This window comes from Pseudorca crassidens, chromosome 7, assembly GCF_039906515.1.
Source record: "Pseudorca crassidens isolate mPseCra1 chromosome 7, mPseCra1.hap1, whole genome shotgun sequence".
Taxonomy (NCBI): Eukaryota; Metazoa; Chordata; class Mammalia; order Artiodactyla; family Delphinidae; genus Pseudorca; species Pseudorca crassidens.
In genome coordinates this window covers 33,093,161-33,119,634 of record NC_090302.1, presented here as the reverse complement: position 1 = coordinate 33,119,634, position 26,474 = coordinate 33,093,161, and the positions used below count along the sequence as shown (strand labels likewise).

Genomic DNA, 26,474 nt, shown 5'->3' with positions numbered 1-26,474 from the left:
ACAAGATGGAGGTCACTGCTCTCCATAGCGCTTGTACTAGAACTTTCAGGTTCACAAGGGAAGGAACTTGTCTGTCACTGCTGGATCCCCAGCACCTAGAACAGTGGTACCACACAGCATGTGCTGAATAAATGCTAGCAGAATGAATAGATGTGTGTGTGTTGGTGGCCGTAAGAAACTTCCCTCCTCAATCTGCATTTACCTTTCCAGGAATAAGTGTGTGGGTGCACGAGCATGGGAAGGTTGGGTGGAATGTGAAAAATGCTGTTCATGCATATGCATGCGGTAGACTGGCCGGTCCCACTCAAGTTCAAGGTTTCTAAGAATCTCTTTGGAGGCAGCCTCCTACCCTGTGTGGTCCATGCTCCTTGTGGGAGAAGCACAGTTCACCATTCATGCACCTTGGGTAGCTGGGGCTCCTGAGCTCCCTTCTTAGGGTCTGTGGGTCCCCCAAATACCTCGCTCCCATCAAAACCCACCGGGGACCTTGAGGACCCAGAAAATGTTGGACTTTCAGGATCCTCTATTCTGGCTCTCCTAAATTACAGAGGGGGAGATGGAGGCTCAGAGAGAACAAGGGACATGATGAGAGTCACACAGCCAGAATATAGAAGAACTGGATTTAGAATTGGGTTTTCTGATGTCCAGGTGGGTGGCATCACACCACCCTCAAATGCCCAAGTTTTGCTGCTGCTTGGGTGTAGACATGTGCGTCTGTCCCATCATCAGGGATGTGGGAGGAAAGACGGGGGACAGGAATTCACATACACTGAGGGTCTCTCCTGTGCCCGGCAGCGTATGGTTAGAGCTGAGCTTTGGAAACATCAGCTGGACTTCAAATCCCAATTCAAATCCCAAATCCCAAATCCCAATTCAAATCCTCCAATTCCTCCATTTCCTCCAGCTGTGTGACCTGGGCAGATTGCTCAGAAGGAGGGTTGGTTCCCTATCTGGACAGGGGGTAGTGGAGGTCCCACCTCCCAGGCTGTGTGAGGCGCTCAGAGTAGAGCCCGAGAAGACAAGCCCTTGGTGGGGGAGAGCTCTCCCCGAAACCATGAACCGCACCCTGTGCACAACAGCGTCACTGGGGAGCTTTTAAAACATGTGGAGGCCTAGGCCTTTCCCCCAGAGGTCCTGATTGGGATGCAGCCGAGAATCAGACTTCTAAAGCCCTCAGGCGGTTTTTCTGCCCATCCAGGAACACAGTGCTAGAGCATACACGCCAGGAGGGCAGGGGACGCATCTGTCCTGTTCACCCGTGAATCTCCCACAGTGGCAGTGCCAGGCACCTGGTGGCTGGTGAATGAACGAATGAACGAACGGACAGATAAATAAGATGTGCTCAGCACCTGACATTACCCTGTACCACCACCCTGAGAGCTGGGTATTGTCATCTCTCTGTCCAGATAATGAAACTAGGCTCAGAGGAGTTAAGGAACTGGCACAAGGCTAGTAAGTGGATGAGGCCTGGCGTGCAGGTCTCTCTGGCACAGAATTACACGTCCTTCCCCTGCATCTGCTGGGCGAGGCTCGAGGCTCATCCTCCTCGGGTGCCCCCGAGGTCACCCTCAGTTTCAGGCCTCCAGTTAGGGGCATCTCCTGGTACGCACCTTGGAGGGTCTGGTTCCCTCTGCCATTACTCTGGAGGTGCACAGGCTCTTCCTCCAGCTGACATTTGGAGGCCATCAAGCTGTACTTTCATCTAGATTAAACAAGAGTCAGCCTGTTTCAAAATATGACTTCAGGGTCACCATCTGTTCTGGCTGTTCCCTTAAACTCAAATCCCATCTCAGAGCCAAATGGGGCTCCAGCATCCCGCAGGGAGCAGGTCTCTGCACAGTGGAGCAGGAAAATCTGTAGAAAGGAGCAGTGTGTTTGATAACAGCTGTAGGACAAATTTCTTATGTCGTTCGTTTCCCCCTACTCCAAGGCATCGAGTTGTTATATGTGAGCACCACAGGCCCCACTACGCATCCGTTCCTGTATTGGGTGCCTACTGTGTACCAAGCACTTCCCTGTGCCTCACCTTCTTAGGGCAGTGGGTGAGAGTGGCCTGGATAGTCGATAACTGTGGGAACACGATATGCTGGGCAAGTCACATCGTCAGTCTGGGCCTTAGTTTTCTCATCTTGGGGACACTGGACTGAAGTCCTTCCCAGCTCTGAAGGTCACCTCGAGTCTCCAGGCCTCTATCAGCCTGTTCAGTGTAGGCACGATTTCACAGCTCCTGCTGAGGCTGTGAACTCATTCTGCCAGCTGCTTCCCTGCCCTGGCTGAATTCATACAAGCTCATCTGTTGGGACGCCCTGGGCCGTTCCCAGGGCAGCTTGATTTTGCCCAGGGCATCACATGACAAGTGCTGAGAGGCTGCAGGAAAATATGTCTCCTGCTGTTGCCAAACGACCGCCTTCGCTCCACATTCCAAATCGCCCAATTCCACCCTCTGCTTGGCAAGGGAAAGGAAGGGGCCCGACTGCAGGGGCAGCAGCTCGAGGTGAAGTAGTGATGCCTCCTAAAATGGTCAGCGGCAGCCTTCCTCAGAAACCTTTCAAGGCACCCCATTGCCTGTTGCATAAATTTTAGTCTCCTTGGCTTGACATTCAAGGCTCTCCCTAATCTGTTTCCAGTCTCTTGAGTGAAAAAGTGATTAAGAGTAGAAAGAGCTGGGAAGGACCTCAGATGACCCATGTGTGAGTCCCAACCACACCAGTCCAGCTCTGTGGCCTTGATCTCCTTCAGCCTTGGTCTGTTTATCTGCAAAATGGGAGAGCAATTGTTCCCACCTTACCAAATTGTCCTGAGAGTAAATGAGCTGATGTTGGCTTCACGCTTCTAACCTGGCTTCATAATTCTCTCCTTTCTGTGCTAATGTTGGAGGTTACCTAAGAGTCCCATTGCTCCCATCCCCCGGGACTACCCACTTACCCCTCAGTTTCCTAACTCCATAGGTTTGCTTATGCTCTGCTTGCTCTACCATGTTCACCTGTGCGGAGCCTTCCAGGCGCATCTCCATCGCCCTGTCCTTCAGTTCAGGCACCTGTATCAGGGCTCTGTGTGTTGGTGTCTTGCCCTCCCTACTAGTCTGAGAGCTACTCGGGGACCAGAGCCCGAGTCTTCTTGATCTTCCAGAGTCCACCCCAGGCCCAAGTCCAGACAAGTGTGGCCACTGGATGCTGGTTGTGGGCAATGCCAGAACCCTGGACTGGGACCAGGATAGAGTGAAAGACAGGGAGGTCCACTCCTGCCTCGCCTTCCGAGATCCATCCTCCCCTTGTGGCTGCGTTTCTCTCGGGGCTGGCACAACGTAAGTTATGACTGAATTGCATGTGGTTAGCACCTCTAACTCTGTAAGAGATTTTATGGACCACGTGGTGTCAATCATGCGAAAGAACTCAAGAAATACCCAAGGACATGCCTTACTTAGAGACTTAGAAAGCTCCAGAATTACTCTTTCAAGCTCCTCCCACCATCAATGCCCCTCCCACCCCAATGCCTTACAACGTGGGGCTGGAGGTTGGAGGTGGGGGGATGCAGGAAGGAGCAAGAATCTTACCCTTCTTCTCCCAGGACCTCGAGGGCTGGCCTGTTCCGCCCCATCTTGCCCAGTGGCCCCAGCTCATGCTGTAGCCCCCAGATAGGCGACGAGCAGCCTCTCTGAGCTCTCCAGCCAAACCTCAAGAAGCTAATAGTATATCACGAGAAGGGGAAGCGTACGTTGCCCACAATCCCTACCCGGACCCTTGTTCCGGGAGGCAGCTGGAATGCACACTGAAGTCTAAGAGGCCAGTGTGTTTTAGAGCGGCACCCCCAGCTCAGTTTGGTGGGTGAGAGCCAAGGCAGGCATGTTTCAGAAGCCTGGTCATTCTGCACCCTCTTGCTTAAGGGTCAGCCAAAAGGATGGAAGATCGCAGCCCTCAGAAAAGTTAACATCAGGCCTCTGTTTGGCTATTAATATTATATTATACTTCAACAGTTGGATCAGATGAGAGCTAGGCTGTTAAGTGCATATTGAGCTAAATGGTGCTGGTGGGATCACTGTGACAAACAGCTGGCGTTCATTAGAGTTCTTTGTAATTGCTGAAAAAGACTATTGATTGTATGTATTGATGACAATAAATGTAATATGGTAAGACAGGCATACGGTCACTCTTCTCCAGAATCCATTAAGCTCATTCATTCACTCATGTGTGCATTATTCGTTCATTCATTCCTCCATCAATGCTCAATTTTTGCCTAACTCAGGCAAGCCCTGTGCTAGAGGGGTGAGGGTGAAGTTAGGAGATATAAACATGAAACAGATGATGCCTGACCCCCGAAGGGCTGACAGGCTGGTGGGAGACATAGGCAAATAAACAGATAATAACATAGAAGTGAGGAATTGGAGCTTCCTGGGAAACTTACCAAAGGAGGGTTTCTCGGCAAGATGGGGTGATCCATTTGCAGGCATTTAGAAAAAAATCAACCCTGAGGCCCAGCTTCCCAGTGTGGCTGGAGAGGACTTCCCCCAGGTAAGGGCAAGGGGAAGGTGGGGAGGCAAGGGAAGTAGCTATTGTTGCCCCTCCTGGAAGTGTGGCCTCCTCCGGCTTGGGACAGGCTTTCTCTGGGGAGCAGCTCCCTTGGAGGCCACAAGCTTCCTCCTGGCTGTAGAACCCTCGCAGACATGCCCAGGCCCCCTGGGCTGCACCTCCCAAGCCTCTCTGCATCCCACAGATCACCAACCTCCTTCCCCCAGCTGGGGCCACGTGGCTGCCTCTCCCTGTTGTCAATCGGTGGGATCTAGTCACTCAGGGGACTCGGCCTCCCATCAGCCTGTCTGGGAGGCAGCTCATTTGCTGTGGCTGTGCTGTGATCTGAGGGAAGCCCCATCACAGCTAGGGCCCTGCCTAACCCTGTGTCCATAGAGAATGGACCCAGGCTGGGTCCACATCTTGTCTCTGCCACTTACTACCTGTATGACCTCATCCCTCTGCATCTCAATCTCTTCATGTATAAAATACAGGTAATAATACCTTCCTCACTGGGTTATTGTGAGTATTAAACGAGTCAGTCCAGGCACCACACTTATAATAGGACTTGGCATACAGTAAGGGTTCAATGAATGTATTAGGTTTTTTGCCTGCTCTAACAAATTACCACAAACTGGTAAAGTTCTGGAGACCAGAAGTCCAACGTCAAGGTGTTGGCAGGGCTGCACTCCCGGTGGAGGCTCTAGGGGAGAATCTTTCTTTGCCTCTTCCAGCTCTGGGGGCTTTCAGTATTCCCTGATTCATGACTGCCTCACTCCAATCTCTGCCTCATAATCATGTCGCCTTCGCTTCTGTCAAATCTCCCCTGTGTCTTATAAGGACACTTGTCATTGGACTTAAGGCCCACCTGTATAATCCAGGATGGTCTCGTCATCTCAGGATCCTTAATTATATCTTCAAAAGACCCTTCTTCCAAATAAGGTCACGTTCACAGGCTCCAGGGATTAAGATATGGACGTATCATTTTAGAGGCCATCGTTCAACCCACTACAGCGAACATGGGCCATTATTATTATCGTTTAGTTGTTGTTTCTTCCAGCAGCTGCAGTTAGCCTGACCGTAGCGTCCTGCCCTGGGGTCAGGAGGGGGATGGAGTGGGAATGCTAAACCAATTTCCAGGTTCCAGCTCCTCTTGGTCAGCCCCATTTTATTCAAGCCATTCCCAGGCTGGGACAGGAAATTCTGCTTATGAAGTTCCACTGGCCACATTATAGCATTTCCGCATATTCAAATTTCACTAATCTGAGATAAACAGTCCTCTCAGGCCCCTACACCTGTTTGGAGCTCTCTGTCCATGTTAGTTGCTCCTTACACCTGAGCAGGCTATGCTTAACAAAGCATTTTCACATGCAGAACCACATTTGACCTTCACTGCAACTAAGCTGAAGGAGGTCATTTCACCCCATTTTGCAGGTGAGAAAACTGAGACCCAGAGGGAAAATTGCACAAACCTATCTTTCCTGGCAATTATAGACAACAGTTCAGGGGAAAGAAAAGAAGGCTAATATCATTGATGATAATTGCAGTAACAACAACCACTGTGCTATATTGAATGTATGCTTTGCTAGGCCCTCTGCCTAGTATTTTACATCTGTTATCTCAAGTCATTCTCAAAAGTCTCTCCTGAAGTAGGTGGCATTATTCCTGTATTATGGATGTAGACACCAAGGCTCAGAGAGATTAAGTGTCTTGTTCAAAGTTGCACAGCTTTTAAATGCTGAACTGGGATTTGAAGCCAGACCTGGCTGACTCTTTCTCCCTAATACTGTGCTGCTTGGAGATCCTTCTCTAGTTTGGAACATATGTCACGCTGGCCAAAATGAGAGCAGTGGCGGTCCAGTTCCCTCCCAGATCTGCTCAGAAGATGAAGCCCATGAGAGACTGTCTCTTGCTGGTGGCAAAGCTCCTTCCTGAGAAGCAGGTGCTGAGTGTTGATGCTCAGAGCAGTGGGGATCGGCAGCAGGGCAATGGGAAGAGGGAGGCAGACAGGCCCAAGGTCACCGAGGGCCGGGACAGTCAAGGTGTGCTCCCTGGAGTGGGGCAGCCTTGGGTTGAAGTGACATTCCTGGAGAGGAGAGGAACAGAGGGAGACTCAACTCCTTGCCTCAGACCTTTAAGGTTCATATCTTAAAATCGCCAGTTCTAGGACCTGATAGCTGTGTGCCCTTGGGCAAGTTATTTAACTTCTCTGTGCCTCTGTCCCCTCATCTGTCGACTGGGAACAGTAAGAGTGGGGTTGTCGTGGAGAGCTCCGGGGCTGTGAATCAGGATCACCTGGGAGGCTGGTGCCCAGGCCATGCCTGGACAAACTGAATCAACATCTCTGGGGGTGGGCCCCTGGCATAAATATTTTTTTAAAATCTCCCCGGTAATTCTGTGTAGCCAGGGTTGAGAACCACTGCTCGGCAGGTAAAGTACATGGCGCCCAGGACATGATAAGGGCTCACTACACACGAACTACTGTTACACTTTCCTCATACATTCACAAAATTAACATTTATTGGGCACCTCCCTGTGCCAGGCTCTGCCAGGTGCCCATATCACCTGCAGTTCATACTTCTTGCTCAGCCATTTCTAGCACTGCTTCCAAGAGAATGAGTTAATTGGGTTCGATGCTGTGTGAAGACATGACCCAAATCTAATATTCTGAGAAGAAGGTTTTACTGATAAGGGCAGAATCCAGAAAATGTGCCGACATCAGAGAAACTGAAACCCTGTGTGTAGGAAGTGGAGCCGAAGATCTCCAGACCTTTAAAGAGGAAGCTAGAGAGAAAGAGTGGGCTGCAGACTCTCTGTGGGTCCCCAGGCAAACATCTGCCCCAGCAGTGCCCCCACTTCGACATCTGTAACGTGGAAGGGTTTCTCATGGGTGGCTTTATGTTGGGGGGGCTAGTTTTTAGCCACAGAATCCTTTTCAAACAAGGCTGTAATGGGAACCCAAAATATCAAGCAAATTAAGTCTGAGTTGCTTTGGTGTGAGTGTATGGATCAGGGTAGATGTGTGGGTGTGTGAATGTGTGAGAGAGTCTCCACGGATGATTTGTGTGTGGATGTGAGTGTGTGAAGGTGTCAGGGTGTGTTAGTATGGGATGAGAGTGGGGGAAGGTGTGTGTGGATATGTGTGCATATACGTGTGAGTGTGTGAACGTGTGTGTATGGATATCTGTATCAGGGTGTGCGTGAGTGTTCGTGGGAGTGTTGTGAATAGGTGAGAGTGTGTATGAGTGTGGTTTTACGAGCGTGAATCTGGATGGGTGTGTGTGTGTGCATGTGTGACTGTATCTGCATGTGTTAGGGAGCTGAGGGGCAGGCCTCCTTTAGCCTCCCCTCTCCTGCTGGTGGCCTCCTCTGTGCCCCTCCCTGCCCTCCTGCCATCCCTGGCCCTGGGGAAGAGTTGGGAACTGTCTGGTCATCTGCCCTGCCAGCATTGGTTCTGTGTCCCCTTGCAGCGCGGAGCCTGGCATATTCAGGAGATCCTGAAATTGCCCACTTCCAGCAGGTTGCCACCTGTTCCTCTCTGGTGCCCCTCACGTGCCCGGGGCAGGCCCCTTTTCCTCCAGGCCCGCTTCAGTGAGTTTGTGAGTTTTCCTTGCAGAGCCCCGGACTGAGTCCTCTGGAGCTGCTGCCGGGAGTGATGACTCACCGCAGTTGATGTCATCCCCAGGAGTCAAGGCCTCCATCACACTCAAAGAGTCTTTGTTCCCCAAATGGAAAAGGAAGGGCCATAAACTGAGAGGAGTTACTACAAAACCCTTCCCAGATGCCCGTGGCCCTCATGCCTGCCCACACCTGCTAGCCTTTACTGTACCACCTGGTGCACGGGGTCCCTGCAGTGGCTGTGAACCCAGGTTTGGGGAAGACAGTGAGGAAGGGGTCTGAAGACGCTCACCGCAGCAGCACAGCAAGACCCACTGCTTGCTTCCTGGGGCTTGCGTATGGCTCTTGCACTGGAGCCAATTCTGCCTAGCCGGGTGTGTGTGCGTGTGTGCGTGTGTGCGCACGTGTGTGTGTGTGTGTGTGTGTGTGTGTTGCAGGGCCCGGTCACAGAATGAGGGACTCATGGCACTCTCTCCAGGCTCAGCTCCTCAGTTCCCTAGTCTCTGGGCCTACTTATCTGATTCTATTATTAATTCTGTAAAGGCTATAACAGTTGGAGGATGACTGTGAAGGGAATTGCAGAGACCATGAGGGTACCCGGCCCAGAGTCTGCCTAGTCTCTGGGTCCTGAGTGTTCCTGGCCCATCGTGTTGTCCATTCTCGTGGTGACTCTGGGAGGCAGCTTTCATTGCTGCCCCACTGTACAAATTAGTTCACAGCTCAGAGAAGCGAATTGGCTTGCCCAAGGTCACACCCCAGTTAGCGGTAGATCCAGGGCTCAAGTCCAGATCGTTCTGCTACCAAACCCCAGGAGGTTAACCCTTACCTGTGGCTGCCAACCAGGAGAGGGCATCAGACTCACCCAGGCCAGACTCTGGAAGACTCAGATTCCATAGGGCCAGGCAGGAGGGGCAGACCTCTGTCTTTCTAAAAGCTCCCTGGGTGACTCTGACGTGTGGCTAGGACGGCAACCTTCATAAAACATTATACTGCCTAGTCAGATTTGAATCCTGACTGCAATTGCTTATTATCTTCATGGCCGTGGGGCAGTAATTAACTTTTCCAAGCCTCAGTTTTCTATCTTGTAAAATGGGGATAATAATATTATCTCCTTCATAAAGAATCAAGGGTGAAGGTGAAATGATTGGTGGAAAGCTCTTCAAATAGTGCCTGTCACGCAGCAAGCCCACAGTAAATCTTAGCCACAGATGTTATTGTTTCTTGTCATCCATTCATAGGTCACCCTTGCCAGACTCCGTGCTGGTGCCAGGGACTGCGAGCTGAGTCTGCGTGATCCATGTCTAGGCATATCAGGGAAGGAAGGGAGCTAACCACCAGAATGCAGGGATGAGGGTGTAGCGGTGGAGGGATGGACGGGGACTGTGGAAACACAGAGGGAGAGCCGAGGGGGAAGCCCAGGAGGCAGTGGCCTGTAATAGGTTGGCTTCCGCACTGGGGTTTCAGGTGAGTTACTTCTGCTCTCTGGGGCTTGATTCCCTTTGCCAAATGAGAGTATGAGCCCCACCTTCCCTCTCTCCCCCCTGGAGAGGGAACAGGTGAGAGGATGCTTCGAAACCAGAGAGGGTGCTGGTGGGTGCAGACTTCTTCCTGCTGGGGCACCCAGCTGGGCCCAGCTCCTTCCAGCTGCTAGGCAGGGTAACCAAGCTGCAGGGCCCACACCTTGCCAGGACTCTGACCACCTCCAGGCCCCTTCAAAACCATCGTTTTCTCACTTGAGGTCAGAGGCCTGAAAGAAAGAGAGAGAGGAGAGCTCGTACAGTAACTTCATTGAGCAGGAAAATTCCTGCGCTATATATGAAAACCGGAAAAGGGAAAGAGGCGTTCTAAGGTTACATGTAGAAAAATGCTCTTCTGTAGTTCAGAAAAATGAGGTCTTTGATTGTTGGCAAGCCCAGGTCTTCCTTCTAAGTTGATCCAGGATTTTTTCCCTGGCAGCGAAACAGTTCTTTTTTCTAAGAAATGCATTGGGTGGTAGGTTTTTCTAAGAACCTCTTGCATCTTTGCTGGGTGTGGATTGAGCCCCTGCAGGAGGAATTCTGCTGCGTCCATTTTCCTCGGGAAGGGAGTCAGGTAGATCTGGGCGCCTTCAGGGACTCCAGCCCGGGTGCGGTGATGTTTCCTCACAGGCAGAGTTATGACATTTTCCTGGGCACAGTGCTCCCCACCTCCGGCCAGGCCACACTGTCCAAAGATGAGGACATCTGTAGGGGGAGAGCTGGATTTGTGCTGGTCCCCATTGGAGTCATTCCTTCCAGGCCTGAAGGCTGTGGGCTGAAGGAACCGGCAGTTAAGGGTGGTTAGAGAAACTGGAAAACAGATGGGAGATGAGGATGCAAAACTGAAGACATTCAGACCTGGCAAGGGCCTTTGGAAACCATCTGATGCAGGCCTCTCATTTCATGGACGAGGAAACTGAGGCTCAGAGAGAAGGGACTGCTCGAGATCATACGCTGCATTGGTGGCAGAATCTGCCTCCCAGGCTGGGCCCTGTCCACCATTCCATGCAGTGTCTGAGAGGCCATGGTGTGGAAGTCCAGAGGGCAGAGTTAGGCCCAGCCAGGAAGGTGGGAGCTACAGGAGGACATGCCTTAGCTTACTGGGAGAAAGAAGACTTAGAATTGCCCAGCAGTGGCCAGGGTTGTCCTGGGGCCGTTGAGCTCCTGGACAGTGTAGATGTGCAAGCGGAAACCAGATAGACTTTGGCGTGGAGGGATGTGGCAGAGGAAACTCCTTCTCCAAATGGTGAGCAGTCTTTCTGCATAGAGTCTGTGGCTTGGTGAACTCCCAGCAGGCAACAAAGGAGGCACTGGGGACCTCCTCTCTCCCAAGGGGTCAGTGCAGGGAAATCCAGGGGAGAAGGGGCCCTGCTGGGGTCCCAAGGGCAGTCATCCCCACTTTACCTACACACTTAGCCTGCTGGCTCCATCAGGGTTGGAACACCTGGACTCCCTGAGCCCTGCCCCCAGTGGGAGCAAGAGGAATCAGTAAGTCCCCGTTTAAGCTGACTGAAGTGTTCTGTAGTCTTCACAACGGCAAGTGGAAATGGGATGTGGGGAAGGGACACCTTTTGCTTTCCCAGGCAGCCGTTGTAGGAAAGGGGTAGAGGATGGGAGGGAGGCACCAGGGTTCTAGGCCTGGCTTGTTCACAGCTCCCCACTGACCTCAGACCTGCTCTCTTGGGTCACTTCCAGACCTGACTGTGATTCTGGCACAGGTGGTGACCCTCGCAGCTGCAGCCCAGGAAGCCTTCCTTGGGTTTCATGGATGCAGTTCTCCGTGTGGCCGCCAGGGGCCGCTGCTGTGCACGTTCCTGGAGTGTCCTCAGCCACCCTGTCTGGCTTCTCTGCAACCCTCTTTGACCTAGAGCCAGAGGAATGCTCCTTAGTCCCTTGGGGCTTTAAATGCTAACAAGCGCAGAGCGCTGGGCTCAGGTCCCAGATAATCATCTGTGAGATGGAGCTTTGCAAAGCCAGATACAGTTCCCTGAGGAGGCAAGGCTCCAGAGCCCAGGCTAGCCCAGGCTAGCCCCAGGCACTGCCTCAGGACCCCACAGATGGAAGGGCTGAACCAGCCCATTACATAGAAGGAGAAACTGAGACCTGCCTGGGGAGGAGAGATGTCAGCTGTCCTGGAGAGGAGGAGAGGGAAGGGTTCCATTTCTTCACCTCCTCTGGCCAGGTCACTGTCATCTCTGTGGAAGGAAAACCTGAACCCTGCCCTGTTTGTTTCTTCAGCACTAGGATTCTGCCCTGGTTTCCATGGAAACTGGCTTTGGACCCCTGGGAGGAAAGTTGCACCATGTGGTGACTGTTCACATTTTCCTCTGCCCAGTCCGCCTCTAAAGCCGTCTGATTCCCTTCCCTGTGCCCTCGGGAGGGGCTGCACCAAAGTTGTGCTTAGGAGCCCAAACCAAAGACTTGAGGAAAGTGAGGCCCAGTGGCATCTCTCTATTTCCTTTCCTCAGGCCACAATGCCAAGGGTCTGCTCTCTGCCAAGCCCTGATGTGGGTATTTGAAGGAGGGAGTCATGACTATGGCTCTGTGTATAGGGTGGGAGAGGAGCTCCAGTGTCTTGGGGTGCAGCTGAGTGAGCTTAGAAAGATTTGGCTGTGAGAAGATACGGGAGGATGTTACCGATAGAAGGAACAGCCTGAGCAAAGACGGGGACAGGAAAAGGGAGCGAATGAAGCAGTGAAGCAAAAGGTGTCTTGAGTGGAATTTCAACTTGATCCTGAGGGCGCTGGGGAGCCATTGAAGGCTCTGGAGCTTGTGAGTAGCATGAGTGGAAGACTGCTAACTGAGACACCTAGATCATGAGCTTCTTGAGAGCCTGCATTCTAGGTTCAGCTCCATATCCCCAGCTGCACATAAGGTGTGAGGTGGGGGCTTTATGAATGTTATCAAATTCATGAACTGGAAAAGTGGGTTGAAGAACCTCCATTGGAAATGAAGCTATCCCTATGCATTAATGAAGTGAAAGATTAAGACTGAGGTCAGATGTCCTATGAGATAAGTAGTTATCTGTGGCGAAGTGTGGCCACCTCCCACAAAGGGCCCCAAGGTTCCTGAGGCCAGAGAATTATGCAGTCAGTCCCCCATTAGCACTGCCCCCTCCAGTCTTGCCCCTCAAGGATGGTGAGCTGTCTTCCCACCAGCTGTGGTCTCCACCCCTAGCTTCCCACCCAGCACAGAGCCATCCTAGGACAAGTGTATGGACCAAGTTGCTGGGCCTGTTTGTCTTGGCTCCCTGGCTTCTCTCCCCTCCCTGGTGGCTGCCTGAGCAGGTGGCCTTCCTGCTGGAGGCCAAGGAGAAATGAGCCAGCAGGCCCAGGCGCAGCCCTGAGCATGGGTCACTCCAGGCCAGGGGTCGCTCCCTGCCACGCCACGCTGTGGGACCATGCGTGTGGAGGGAGTGGTGGTTGCTGAGAGCATGGCTGGGCCGACTTGGACTTCCTCTAGATTGTGGCTTGGCTCCCCCTGTGGCCGACCCAGTGGAAGCAAGGCCTGTTGCCTGATGCCTGCACGCCGGTCCTGTCTCATGGCTGAGGTCTGGGCAGCGGCGGGGGGGGGGGGGTAGGATTAGGAAATGATCTCTTTGCAGACTTTGCTTTTTGCTAAGCTTATACCTTTGAATCAAACAGAAGACCAATTTCTACCATTTGTTGAGCACTTGCACTTTTCCTCCATCATCTCATTTGGTCTCCATGTGTGAGATGGGTGGGATGTCCCCTCGTCAGCAGTAAGTTATCTGCCCAAAAGCTGCCCGCTTCGTAATTGGCAAAGGCTGGATCTGAATCCAACACCAAGGTAGTTCTCCTCTGCAGGCTGCCTTTTTTGCCCACTGTCCGGCTGGCCAACCAGTGGTCTGTGCCTGGCAGGGCTGAGGCAGCTTAGGGGTCATGGGAGGGATACCAGTTCCGGGTCATCTGTCATTCCAAGTCACCCCTAAGGCAGAATCACACCTCCCCTCTGTCTATCCTTGTTTCACTGCTCCATCTACTGCTTTCTGGCTGTGTCTCCTCATCCTGGAACTCTCTCCTTGACCACCCATTTCCCTGTCTATAAGATAAGGAGATTGGATAGATTGGTGATTTTTTTTTTTTTCCCAAACCAGAATCCTCCTGGAACTAAGAATTCCCAGAGTGGCCACATGGAAGCCTGGGCTTTACTGGCCATGGCAGCACTGGGCTGGTTTAAGCAGGTTTCTGGGTGGGAACCTCTCAGCCCCTGTCCTTGGGTACCCTGGAACCCCAGCTGTTCCTTGAACTCTCAGGACACCACTTAGAAACAAGCCGCTGGATGAGAGGCCCTGGTCATTCACTCCCTGTGGAACCACACATTCTACAAACCTGGAGTATCCCACCAGAGAGGGACTTCTCCTCCTGTTCTCAGTAGGAGAGAGAGAGGAGCTAGAGGAAAAGCTTTCACTGGATTAAATGGAGAAGAAAGCGAAGCTATCAGCAGGGTACTCATGGTTTTGTTTGTTTTTATCTTTAAACTGTGGAGGGGAGGAAAGAAATCTCAGTGGGTTGCTTGCTTTTCTATTTCTTTTCTTTTCACTTTTTCTTCTTTCTATAGAGATGGGCTGTATTTGAGTGAGGAGAAACATGAAGAAAAGGTTTTATACTTTCTAAAAGGGGATGTAGGATGTTAACATCTTTAAAAATATGTAAATGTCTTTATTTTTCACATCATGTACTTGGGGTAAAATTCAAAAAGTAGAAAAGAGTATCCAGTGAAAACAAAGTCTCCTGTCGTCTCCCAGCCACCAACACTGTTCCTTGGAGACAATCTCTGGTCCCAGTTTCTGGTGTATCTTTCTAGATGTATTTAATATATATATTAAAATATATTTTATATATTTATGTATTAATATATGTATTTCCAACTGATAGCAATTCTATTCTGCACCTTGTCTTTCTTATATGTTTGTTTCTAGTTAATACATCTTGTTTCATATTAAAACCTAAGGAACCATACCTTTTTAAAGGCTGCATTGTATTTCGTTGTATGGGTATATCAAAAGTTACTTTTTTTTTTTTTTAGAAATTTATATATTTATTTGTGGCTGTGTTGGGTCTTTGTTGCTGCACGTGGGCTTTCTCTAGTTGCGGCGAGCGGAGGCTACTCTTCGTTGCGGTGCGCGGGCTTCTCATTGTGGTGGCTTCTCTCATTGCGGAGCACGGGCTCTAGGTACACAAGCTTCAGTAGTTGTGGCTCGCGGGCTTCAGTAGCTGTGGCTCACAGGCTCTAGAGCGCAGGCTCAGTAGTTGTGGTGCACGGACTTAGTTGCTCCATGGCATGTGGGATCTTTCCGGACCAGGGCTCGAACCCGTGTCCCCTGCATTGGCAGGTGGATCCTTAACCAATGTGCCTCCAGGGAAGTCCCAAAAGTTATTATTTATTTAACCATTCCCCAAGAATTCCAAGACAGAATGGTTTAGATACATTTAGATACATTTTAAACAATACTGCAGTGGATATTCTTGCAAGTGCTTTATATGTCACATTTGTAACTGTATCTGTTCTAAAAATTCATAGATGTATAACTGCTGGGTCAAAGAGTACATATGCACTTTTACTTTTGATAAATATCGTCAAAGTGCCCCTCCTACAGTTGTTGTGCCAGTTTACAGTCCCACCAGCGATGCATGCGATGGCCTGTTTCCTCAAACTCTTGCTAAACAGAATATTATCCAACATTCTGATCTTTGCCAATCTGATAGGGAAAATGGTATCTTCATAATCTTACTTGTTATCTCTCTTGTTCTGAATGAGGTTGAGTATTGTTTCATATGTTGAAGAGCCATTTTTTTTTCTTTTACTGTGGAAAGAATTTCCTGTTCTTTGCCCATTTTTCTGTTGGATTTTTGGCCTCCTGCTTATTCGTTTGTTTTGTGTATTAGCGTAATTCATCTGTTGCCTGTGATATATGTAGCAAATATTTTTGTCCAGGTTGGGATTTTATTTGACACTGTGGGGATTTATTTTTGCTATGCAGAACTTTAAAAATTTATGTGTTGTTAAATTTAATGAAATTTATAAATCTTGTTATTTTTGCCTTCTGGGGTTTGTCATACTTTAGTTTCTGTTTTATTGCAAGTTGCAAACTGGACAGAAAAAGCATTGGATTGAGAATCAGATCTGCTTTTAGCCACCAGATCCCTTCCCTCCTTTAACCTCAATTTTGCCTTCTTTCTGTAAACTGAAGGGGTTGGACTTCATTCATTTATTTGTTCATCTTTTCATGCATTCATTCATCAGCACTGAGCTGGATACTGGGAACACAGAGATAAATGGTGTGGTCCACGTTCTTGTGGTACAATGGGGAGAGAGACAAGTGACCCAACAGGGACCTGCAGTGTGCTGGGAGTGGAAGTGGAAGACCTCAGTATATATTGAGGCGACATCTGATGCAGGCCTGGAAGGAGATGTAGGTCAGGAGGTGAAACAAGAGATTTCATGGGAGGGAGTCTTGGAGAATGAGGAGTTAGTTATTCTGGTAAAAATAACTGGTGGGGTGAGGTGGGGTGGTGGCAGAGGGAAGAGCATTTGACAAGGAGGGAAGGGGACCTGTGATGGCCTGGGGCACTGGAGGGAGGGCGTCGGGAGTGCTGGGTAGTCAGAGTGCGGCTGGGTCTAGACCACAAAGGCCTCTCCAGCCAGGTGCCCAGGCTGCCGCGGACCCTGAGAGCACAGATGGCCAGAGAAGCCTTCTCAACATGATCAGATTTGCCCTTTGTTGAGGATGGGACAATCGTTTTCATTTGAGTGTTGTGAAATATTTTCCATGGCATTTTTATAAAGAATACTACAAGGAATACTTTTGAATATCATCTAGTTTAAGAAATAAAAGGCTTCCCTGGTGGCACAGTGGTTGAGAGTCCGCCTGCCGATGCAGGGGACACGGTTTGTGCCCCGGTCCGGGAGGATCCCCCATACCGCGGAGCGGCTGGGCCTGTGAGCCATGGCCGCTGAGCCTGCACGTCCGGAGCCTGTGCTCCGCAAAGAGAGAGGCCACAGCAGTGAGAGGCCCGCATACCACACACACACAAAAAAGAAATAAACATCATCACTGTAGTTGAAAAGCCCCGTGGACCACTCCCCAAATCTCATCTCTCTACCTCCTCTAAATGTTGGCAAGAACATGCTTCTGGTGGACATGTAAAATGGCACAGTTGCATCTTAATGATAGTTAAGATAATAATTGTATCCAAAAAGAAATGATAATTATGGTATATAATGTAGGTGTTAGCTAATGCTAGGGAAGTAATCATACTGCAATACATAATATAAGTATCATATCAACACTTTGTTCACCTTAAACTTACACAATATTACATGTCTGTTATATCTCAATTTTTTAAAAATGGCACAGTTGCTTAAGAGAACAATTTAGCCACACTCAGTGAAGTTGCAGATGCATATACCCATATCATCCAATAATTCTACCCTAAGTGGTGGAATTACCTGCACAGGTAAGCACAAGGAGATGTGTATAAGAAAGTCCATAGTAGTAGTGGTTGTAATAGTGATGGTAACCTCACTCATCAGCAGAAATGTGAACTAATCCATAGTGGCTTATGTATACCTAGAGTACTGCTGTGAAAATATGAGACCTGGAACCACACGTCTCAACAGGGATAAATCTCAAAAATACAGCGTTGAGTGGAAAATAAAAAAGTTCCAGAATACATGCAGCATGCCAACATTTATATGAGGTTAGTAGACAGGCACAGCAGTGCTGCATTCTGTTAGAGACATATAGTCATGTAGTAAACACACAAAGGCATGCATGAGGATAATAAACACCAGACCCCCAGAGTGGCTGCCTCTGGGGCATAAGCAGGGAGAATAGGATCAGAGAGTCCATGAGAGCTTCAGCTGAGTTGATATTTTCTTTCTTAAGTGGAGTGGTGGGCCCATGCCTGTTCCTCATGTTATTCTTGTTCTAAAAATGTTAATAATATATTTTATTTAGCCCAGAATTTCCCCAAATTATCATCTCAACATGAAATCAATCTAAACATATTAAACAAAATGAATATCTTACATTCCTTTTTTCAAGCATTCCTTTTTCAAAATCCAGTTTGCATCTGTTGTCCCGCCTGCAGAGCTCCTGCCCACCTCTCTCTGGGACCTGCCTTCCTATCTCATCACCGCAGGTGCACAGGGGTGCACGTCACTGCAAGCCAGCCTGCAGCCTTCTCCCAGGGGACAGTGGTTGGGTGGACCAAGGCTCATGAACCTGGGGTCCTTTCCAGGCCACCACAATGGAGGCCTATTATTTCTCCCCCCAAGGGGTAGTGGTTAAGAACACACCTCATTAGTGGGATGCTCTCCTGAGGGGCTTACCTTGGGCAAATTTCTTACCTTCTCTAAGTTTTCTCTGGGGTAGAATGGGGATAATAGTACCTACCCTCATGGAGTTGTTGTGAGGAGTAAATGAGCTAGCTAATGTATGTGAAGAGATGAGAGCCTGGTAAGAGTGAGAGCCCGGGGAATGCGGGTGATGCTGACCATGATGACGACAGTGACAAAGGGCGATGACGATGATACGGATTTCAGTTGTCCTAAGGTCTGAGAACACTTGGTTTTGTCCCTGCTTTTTTCCCCACACCCTGAGGCACTTAAACAGTAGACCTCATTCAAAATAAAACAAAACAAAATAAACCTATCCACTTTTTTAAAAATTAATTAATTTATTTATTTGGCTGCGTCAGGTCTTCGTTGCTGTGCATGGGCTTTTCTCTAGTTGCGGCGAGTGTCGTTTTGGTGTGTGGGCTTCTCATTGCGGTGGCTTCTCTTGTTCGCGGAGCACGGGCTCTAGGCAAGCGGGCTCAGTTGTTGTGGCTCGCGGGGTTAGTTGCTCCGCGGCATGTGGGATCTTCCCGAACCAGGGCTCGAACCTGTGTCCCCTGCATTGGCAGGTGGATTCTTAACCACTGTGCCACCAGGGAAGTCCCAAACCTATCCTCTTTTAAAGAAAGAAATGGGGAAAAAAATCCTTAAGTTGATGGGGGAACACTGTAGGGATATTCTAGGAATATTTTTAAATGTTTTCCAAACTGCTAATCATGACTTGTTCATGGGTAATGATATCAATTCAGTAGGTTGTTTCCAGCATGTTTTTAATAAAACAAAAGAGAAAAAGAATTGTTAAACAGAAAGGAAAATATCATAGTGCCTGGTAAGTATTAAAAGTAAATAATGTTTTATGAAACATCTGTTTCGCTGTTACAGATATATATTTGTCTAAACGTGCATATTGGGTGGCCATGTAAATGCATTTCTTATTGTCGGTCGTTGTCAAAAAAGTTTGAAAAACAATAATTAAGACACAACAGTGGGGTTCCTGAAGGATCCCATTTCATTCCTGAATTTATGTCTTCCTCATTTCCAAGCGTAGTCGAATATATATGTGAAGCATGGCCTTCTCTCTCCCTCCCTGCAGAATTGGCTTCCCAGGGCCACCTGGACCTCACGGAGCTCATCGGCGTCCCGCTGCCCTCGTCCGTGTCCTTTGTCACTGGCTATGGTGGCTTCCCGGCCTACAGTTTCGGGCCTGGTGCCAACGTCGGCCGCCCGGCCAGGACCCTCATCCCACCCACCTTCTTCAGGGACTTTGCCATCAGCGTGATGGCGAAGCCCAGCAGTGCCCGAGGCGGCGTGCTCTTTGCTATCACAGATGCCTTCCAGAAGGTCATCTACCTGGGCCTGCGGCTCTCAGGAGTGGAGGACGGCAGCCAGCGGGTCATCCTGTACTATACGGAGCCCGGCTCCAAGGTGTCCCACGAGGCTGCCGCCTTCCCGGTGCCCGTGATGACCCACAGGTGGAACCGCTTTGCCATGGTTGTCCAGGGCGAGGAAGTGACCCTCCTTGTGGACTGCGAAGAACACAGCCACGTCCCCTTCCCGAGGTCCTCCCGGGTCTTGGCCTTCGAGCCCAGCGCGGGAATCTTCGTCGGCAACGCAGGAGCCACGGGGCTGGAGAGATTCACTGTGAGTCCGAGCCCTGCAGATCAGGGGGGCCTCTGGACACCGTGCGACAAACACAAGCAACTATTCTTGTTATTATCTTATTCTTATGTCCTCAAAGAGGCATGTATGCTGGTGGGAGAAAGCTAGGCCCAGAACACAAAACCTAGATTCCAGCGCTGAGTTTTCAGTGTAGCTTGATGATTTTAGACAGTATCTGGATTCTCTGATCTTCTCTGTGTTCTCTTATCTATAAGTAGGGATAAGAAAACCTAGGCCACAGGGTTGTGGAGTCATGTGAGCTAGCCTGTGTGAAAGCACTTTGTATGTTTTAAGGCATTATAGAAAGGGTAAGGTTTGTTAGATCCTTCAGTGATTTTATCTTTGGAAAAGGGTGGCAGTTGCATGTAATTTCTACAAAGGTGGAATAGCTGGGATGCCAGAGTGTGAGGTAGTTTCTCTCTCTCCTTTTGGATAATGCGACTTGAAAAAAATACCGGAAAACTGATTTTGCTGTCAAAATGTTTTTTTTGTTTTTTGCGGTACACGGGCCTCTCACTGTTGTGGCCTCTCCCGTTGCGGAGCACAGGCTCCGGACGCTCAGGCTCAGTGGCCATGGCTCACGGGCCCAGCCGCTCCGCGGCATGTGGGATCTTCCCAGACCGGGGCACGAACCCGTGTCCCCTGCATCGGCAGGCGGACTCTCCACCACCGCCACCAGGGAAGCCCAAAATGTTTTTTATGAATAAGCCATTCTAAAGCAGATCCCTAAGTTACTGTAGTTATTCATTTAGTCAGCACTATTCTTACTGATACCTTCCCAACTGATTCAGGACAGGCCTGTGGCCTGGGGTTTGGGTTTATCTGTAGGACAGTGGAAGATGGATTTTAAGAAGTTAAAAACCGATGAATAATTTTGAAACGCTTGCTTGGGGATAGTCATGGAGAACGGGCTGTCAGGTGTGGAGAGGGGAGGCAGAGTGGAAGCAGGGAGGTTGGTGGACACCTACTCTGGGGACAGTTCCTTCCAGCTGGGAAGCATTGAGCCATGGGGGAGAGACACTTTCTGGTGCGGGAGGCGTGCATTTTAGGGCTCGTTGTTGACAAGCTGGGGACCTGGGGACCAGTTAGGAGGCTGCTGTTAGTCTACGCTTTGAACACCATGCTCTCCAAGGACCTCTCTAGTTAGTGGGGCTCATAGTACATTGGCCCAAGGAGCATGCCCCTGAATGAGAACAGGTCTGGAGGTGGCTTGGTTTCCTTGTCACGGCTCTGGGCGGCACTCCTCACACCTGTCCTTTCACGGCTTCTTCTCTGTTACAAAAAAGTCATGTTTCCCACGGCTGCTTGTGCTGTAGACGTGGCCTCTGACCCCTCTGCTTTTCCCTAGGGGTCTATACAGCAGCTTACCATCCACCGTGACCCCAGGACTCCCGAGGAGCTGTGTGAAGCTGAAGAATCCTCGGTGAGCCCCTACCTCCCCCCGGCAGCCAGAGAAGCTGGCGCCCAGGCAATTTTTCATTCCCAACGTCATGGAGTCTCTGAAATCTCTCATCTTGGCAAGCACTGCATCAAGTCCTATTTTGGGCTTTTTGGCTTTATTATTATTTTTAAGAACTTCAGCCATGTCTTTGGTGTGTGTGGGGGAGGAGTTGCGTTTCTTCTAAGGTGTTAGGTTCTTCCGTGGCCGTGCCAGTCAATGGCGTGGTTTCCAGACTTCCTGCCAAGAAAGGGTGTCAGGATTCTAAAATCAAAGTAAAAACTCAAAGACATTCTGGGTGTAAATTCTTATAAAAGCAAAACTAAATTTAGCTTTTATGCTTGGCAAATGAATCAGTTCCTCAGCTGGGGGGCAGTGGTGGTGGGCAGGGGACAAAAGATGGGTCCTTTCCCCCCTCCTTCCCTCCCTCCCCCCCGCCAGAATTGACTGAGCACCTGCAAGGTGACAGACCTGGGGAGATGCTGGAGATAAAGGGATGAACTGGGAACTGTCTCTATCCTCCAGATGCTCACACACACCCAAACTGCAGTGACAGAGCTGAGTGTGAGTGGCCCTCAGACCCAAATTCTAGAGGTCAGGTAGGACAGGAAGGTGGGGGAGGAGCAGTGGGAAGCCGGTCAGGCCGGAGCTGATGCCTGACCGGTGACAGGCAAGTGTCATCCAGATGAAGAAGAGGTGTTCCCGGCAGAAGCCATGGCAATAATGCAGGAAAGGCAGAGATGGGCAGAGCGTGGCGTATTCCTAGAGCTTCTGCCCCTCTTTGGGTGGTGTCAGCCCCAAAGCTAAAATAAGCTGATTTTATTCATTTAGTAAAAACTGCTGCCAGTGTCGTTGGAAAGTCCCTCCAAGGTGGAACTTGGATCTGTGAGAATGTTTGCTCTCCTTGAGGCTGTGATCCCAGCCTGGCGTTCGCATGACGCTGAAAGAAGGGAAGCTTTGTGTGTATTTATTCCTTCATCTCTGTGTTGCTATTGAACAAACAGAAACAACACAAGCGTCCACAAATAAGTTACAAAATCATGGCATACGGTGTCTTGGCTGCCATTAGGGGGCTAACCCTGAAGACTAGGTAGCAAAGGGAGGATGTATTTCAAATGTAACGACTCCCAGTGAGGAATTCTGGCGACAGTCGCACAAAGAGGGAGTGCCTTTTGATCGAGATTGAAGGGCACCTGGGCAAAATGCAGGTAGGTATGTTAGAGAGACTACACTGATTGTAGTTTTTTGTTTGAGCAATAAAATGTGGAAGGAAACAGAAAGAATAGCCAAGACGTATGCTGTCTTCTCCATCCCACTCCCTCTGTCTCCATCCATCTCCATCTCTCTCTTTCTCTTTCACACACGCACCGTTCCTCCACAGGAGTTCATTTCTGTGACTCCGCAGTTGTAAACTGCCCCCCTCTGCCCAGCATGATTTGTCTCCACACAGGCGTCAGGAGAGACCAGCGGGCTTCAGGATACAGACAGAGTAGCTGAGATCTTGGAAGCCGTCACCTACACTCAAGCCCCGGTGAGTACTGGATGCTGTGCCATGTCCTCTTAGTCGGCTTTTAGGGGGCTAGGCGATATCAGAGAGTCCTGGTCTGACGTCTCTGTTCTCAGAACTGTGACTTCATTAGACAGTTCACCTGGGGAGGTCAGGAAAACACTGGCCAATGGGCACTTTGCAAAATCCCAACTGCAGGGGAACACCGTTACCTGGGTGCCACCCTGTGCTGTGGCCACGAGAGGGCTGTCCAAAGGTGAACTTTGTGCTCTGTCACCTCCCAGCTGTGTGAGCTTAGGTGACTTACTCAGCCTCTCTGAGCCTCAGCCCCTCTCCCATAAAACAATAATCAGCGTGCTATCTCATGAGGTCCTTGTGAGGTTAGATGAGGCCATGCAGGGGCAGGTCTCGGCCCAGTGCCTGGCACAAGGGAGGTGGCCCTGAACGGTGGCTGTTGTCACATTTGCTCAGGGCTCTGGCTGTGAGAAGGAAGTTGGGGCCCCCACTCCTATGAGATGCAGAGTCCTCCCAGGAGTTCGTTTCTGGCCCCATGGGAAAGGCAGCCATCCTCCCAGTGGTGTGGGCCTCCTCCCTCCTGGGAATGTGCCCCATGGCCAAGACAAGGAAGTGGTTTTGAAAGCACTGAATCAGACTGTGGAGGCACCAAGGAGCCTGTTGTAATGAAAACAGCCGGCACTGTCTGAGTCACTGAGCACAGAAGCCCCAGCCATCTCCTCGACTGGTCTGGCTCAGTCTACAGACTCATCTCTGATAGAAGAAAGCAGGGAGCTAGAAATAAGGTGGGGCTCTAAATTATAGACCTCCAGTGACAGAGGGGTGGATGGTGCAGAACAGGACCAGAGTCTGTTAGTGTGGGAGGGACTTAAAGGTCACCTCTTTCTGTTCAGATGCGTACAGAAAACTGCCCTTTGTACAAATGAGCAAACTGAGGCCCAGAGAGGGCAGGAGACTGGCCCTAGGGTGTGTGGCTGAGCTGAGGCTAGAGCACAGGTCCCCTCATGCCCCATCGAGGGTTCAGGCCGTGACCCTGTGCTGCCGGCCTGGGCGGTGTCGCAGGGGTGCATCCTCAGGACCACAGCCGATTTGGGGGTAGCTGAGATGGAGAAAGTCAAGGGTCCAAGGTGCCCGCCTAGGTGGTGACTGGCGGGTGGCTTCTCTGGGCAGTGTTGCAATCCTGTGTGCCCATCAGCCCTTGGCCACCCCATTGGCATGTCCAGGGCATAGGGCAGCAGGGCACAGAGCCGTGGTCCCCTGGGCTTTCTAGCCTGACGCTGCCCCCCGCCCCCAGGGTACCAGTTCACAGCTAGGAGTGAGGCTGACTTGAGCAGAGAGGCTAATAACCCGAGGTGGCCCTGAGCGACGGACAGGAAAGGGGAGTGGGGCTTAGGAGCATGAGATGTCATGGAGGCGGGTGCTGGTCAGGGAGGGCTGTAACCTTCTTTGCAGGGTGGTGTTTTCCATTCATTCCCCAGAGGAGGCACTGAGGTAAACGCAAGTGAAGTGCTTTGCCCCGGGGCTGCCCAGCCTGGAGGTGGCAGAGCCAGGTCTCCAGCCTGGACCCAGGCTGCTATCAGTCATGTCACCCCCAGCTAGGGACTTCTCTCTTTCACCCTCTCCTGGAAGGCTCCCCTCCCTGGCCACCGGCCTTGCCCCGCCCCCTCCAGGGCGGGGGTGGGGGGTGGTGGTGGAATTACTCTCCTCGGCTCAGACATTCCCCTCCCCTCTCTGTCTGGCTTCTCTCTTGGAATGAATCTCACTTCCCTGTCCTCAGCCTTTCCAGCCCTGCCGCCCTCCAGGACACAAGCCATGACTAGCGAACTGAATCATGGACTGCCTGAGCACTCAGGGCCTTAAAAAGCCAGGCCCTCCTGGCCTCCTTCCCCATTTAGGGTAGGAGTCCCTGCTCCCCAATTCTTCCCCCTGCTAAGTCAGCATGTGCTGACACACCTTTCCATTTCTGGAAAGCTCTATCTTTGACGAGTTAGAATTAATACCTTAGGGTTCTCAGCCCTGGCTGTGCATCAAAGTCCTGAACGTGTGTGTGTGTGTGTGTGTGTGTGTTTATTTATATGTCCATATGTGTCTGTGTATATATGTCTGTGTGTGTATGTATGTGTGCTTGTATGTGTTGTGCGTATGTGTGCGTGTAGGGGTGTGTGTGCTGGGGGAGGGTCTTAAAAAAAGCCTCTTGCCTGGGCTGCATACCTGGACATTCAGATTCAGTAGGTCTGGAGTAAGATCTGATGGTCCGTACTTACACAAGACTCTGCAGGTGATTCTGCGCCACAGCCAGGACCTCTCTTCCACCCACACCCAAATGCTCACAGATTCCCAAACAACACACCCTTTCACTCCTCATCTGTGCCTTGGGTCTTGCAGGTTCTGTTTGCCCGGAGGGCCCTTGCCCACCCCTGTCTCTGCCTGGCCAATTCCCACTCCTTCAGGATCCAGTCCATAGCCCATCATTGGAGGCCAGGGCCACGCTGCCCTCCTCACGCGTGACTCTCACTCCGGCAATCCCAAGTGTCACATTCATCACAGTTAGTTGGGTCTGGGTCTGCATCTCCCCGTAGTCCAGCAGTTTAAGGACAGATGCCCTTCTTATTTACTCACTTCTATATCCTGGGGATCAGCCAAGACATGGCACACAGTAGGGCCTCAGGAAATATGTGTTGAACGTGGGCCAGCAAATTACCCCCTTTTTTTTTTTTTTTGTGGTACGCGGGCCTCTCACTGTTGTGGCCTCTCCCGTTGCGGAGCACAGGCTCCGGACGCACAGGCTCAGCAGCCATGGCTCACGGGCCCAGCCGCTCCGCGGCACGTGGTATCTTCCCAGACCGGGGCACAAACCCGTGTCCCCTGCATCGGCAGGCGGACTCTCAACCCCTGCGCCACCAGGGAAGCCCAAATTACCACATTTTAATTAAAAACTCTTAAGGCTTGACATTCCCATTTTGTCACAGGCCACACTGGTTCTCCATCCACACTAATGCCTGAAAACCAGCAGCAGCCTGTTGGAGACAGGACACCTGACCCTGACTGCCGAGGGTCAGCTCACCAGCTCTGCCCTGAACCCAGGCTTCATGGCTGCCTTGTTGGGGTTTTGCCAGAAGAGGCTTTTAGCTGAGAGGCTGGAGTTGGTGATTTCATATAAGTCAAACTTTGCCACCTTGAGTTACTGAGCTCAGCCCACCCTTACCTGACTGTCCTGTGTTTCCCGTACGCTCACCTGCCCTACCTGCCTCATCTCAAATCCCAAGCCCCTTGTAAAGCCACTTGGCTTCCAGCCACCAGCAGTCTTGCTCCAGGCTAGGGAACCATGGTGAAGTGGCTTCCCCCAACCCTTGGCAGGGAGAGGAGAGGAACCTGCCTGGGGCAGGGGTCCTTACCGCCTTGCTAGACCACCATGCAGCTGGGGAATGGGGAGCTCTAACTTGGTCTTCTTCACAGCCTCTCCTTGGTTGGGGGGCGGTGACTGCTTGCTGCTCCCACTATACCCCCTTGGTTCCTGCCTCACTGGGCTTCTTTAGTGCACCCTCCTGGTCTCCTGGCCTAAACTTCAATACCCCAAATCCATGCTCTCATTGACACCAGGGTGAACTCCCTAAAGTACACACCTGCCCACATCTCCCCCATCCTGATACCCAAAGGGACACAGTTTGTTGCCTCTGGTTTAAGGCCAGACTTCTCACCTAAGAGCCAGCCCCCTCCCTCTCTCTGCCTCCCCAGGCTTTATCCCCCTGCTTCCATCCTCGAACCCTGGCCAAGCACAGGTTGTCAGGCCCTGGCAGTGCTGTGTCCTTTCTCACCTCAATGCCTCCTTCCAGCCCTGTTCTCTGAAACTG

General features: G+C 50.8%; 1 protein-coding gene across 3 annotated transcripts in view; it reads left to right on the top strand.

Moving 5' to 3' along the window:
• COL15A1 (collagen type XV alpha 1 chain) overlaps positions 1 to 26,474 on the top strand; it is a 102,591-nt gene that overhangs the window by 14,543 nt on the left and 61,574 nt on the right. For all 3 annotated transcript variants that reach the window (XM_067743836.1, XM_067743834.1, XM_067743835.1), the window contains 3 exons: positions 19,098 to 19,645; positions 21,012 to 21,086; positions 22,552 to 22,632. In XM_067743836.1, coding sequence (XP_067599937.1) covers positions 19,098 to 19,645; positions 21,012 to 21,086; positions 22,552 to 22,632 — 704 coding nt within the window. The remainder of the gene's footprint in view (positions 1 to 19,097; positions 19,646 to 21,011; positions 21,087 to 22,551; positions 22,633 to 26,474) is intronic.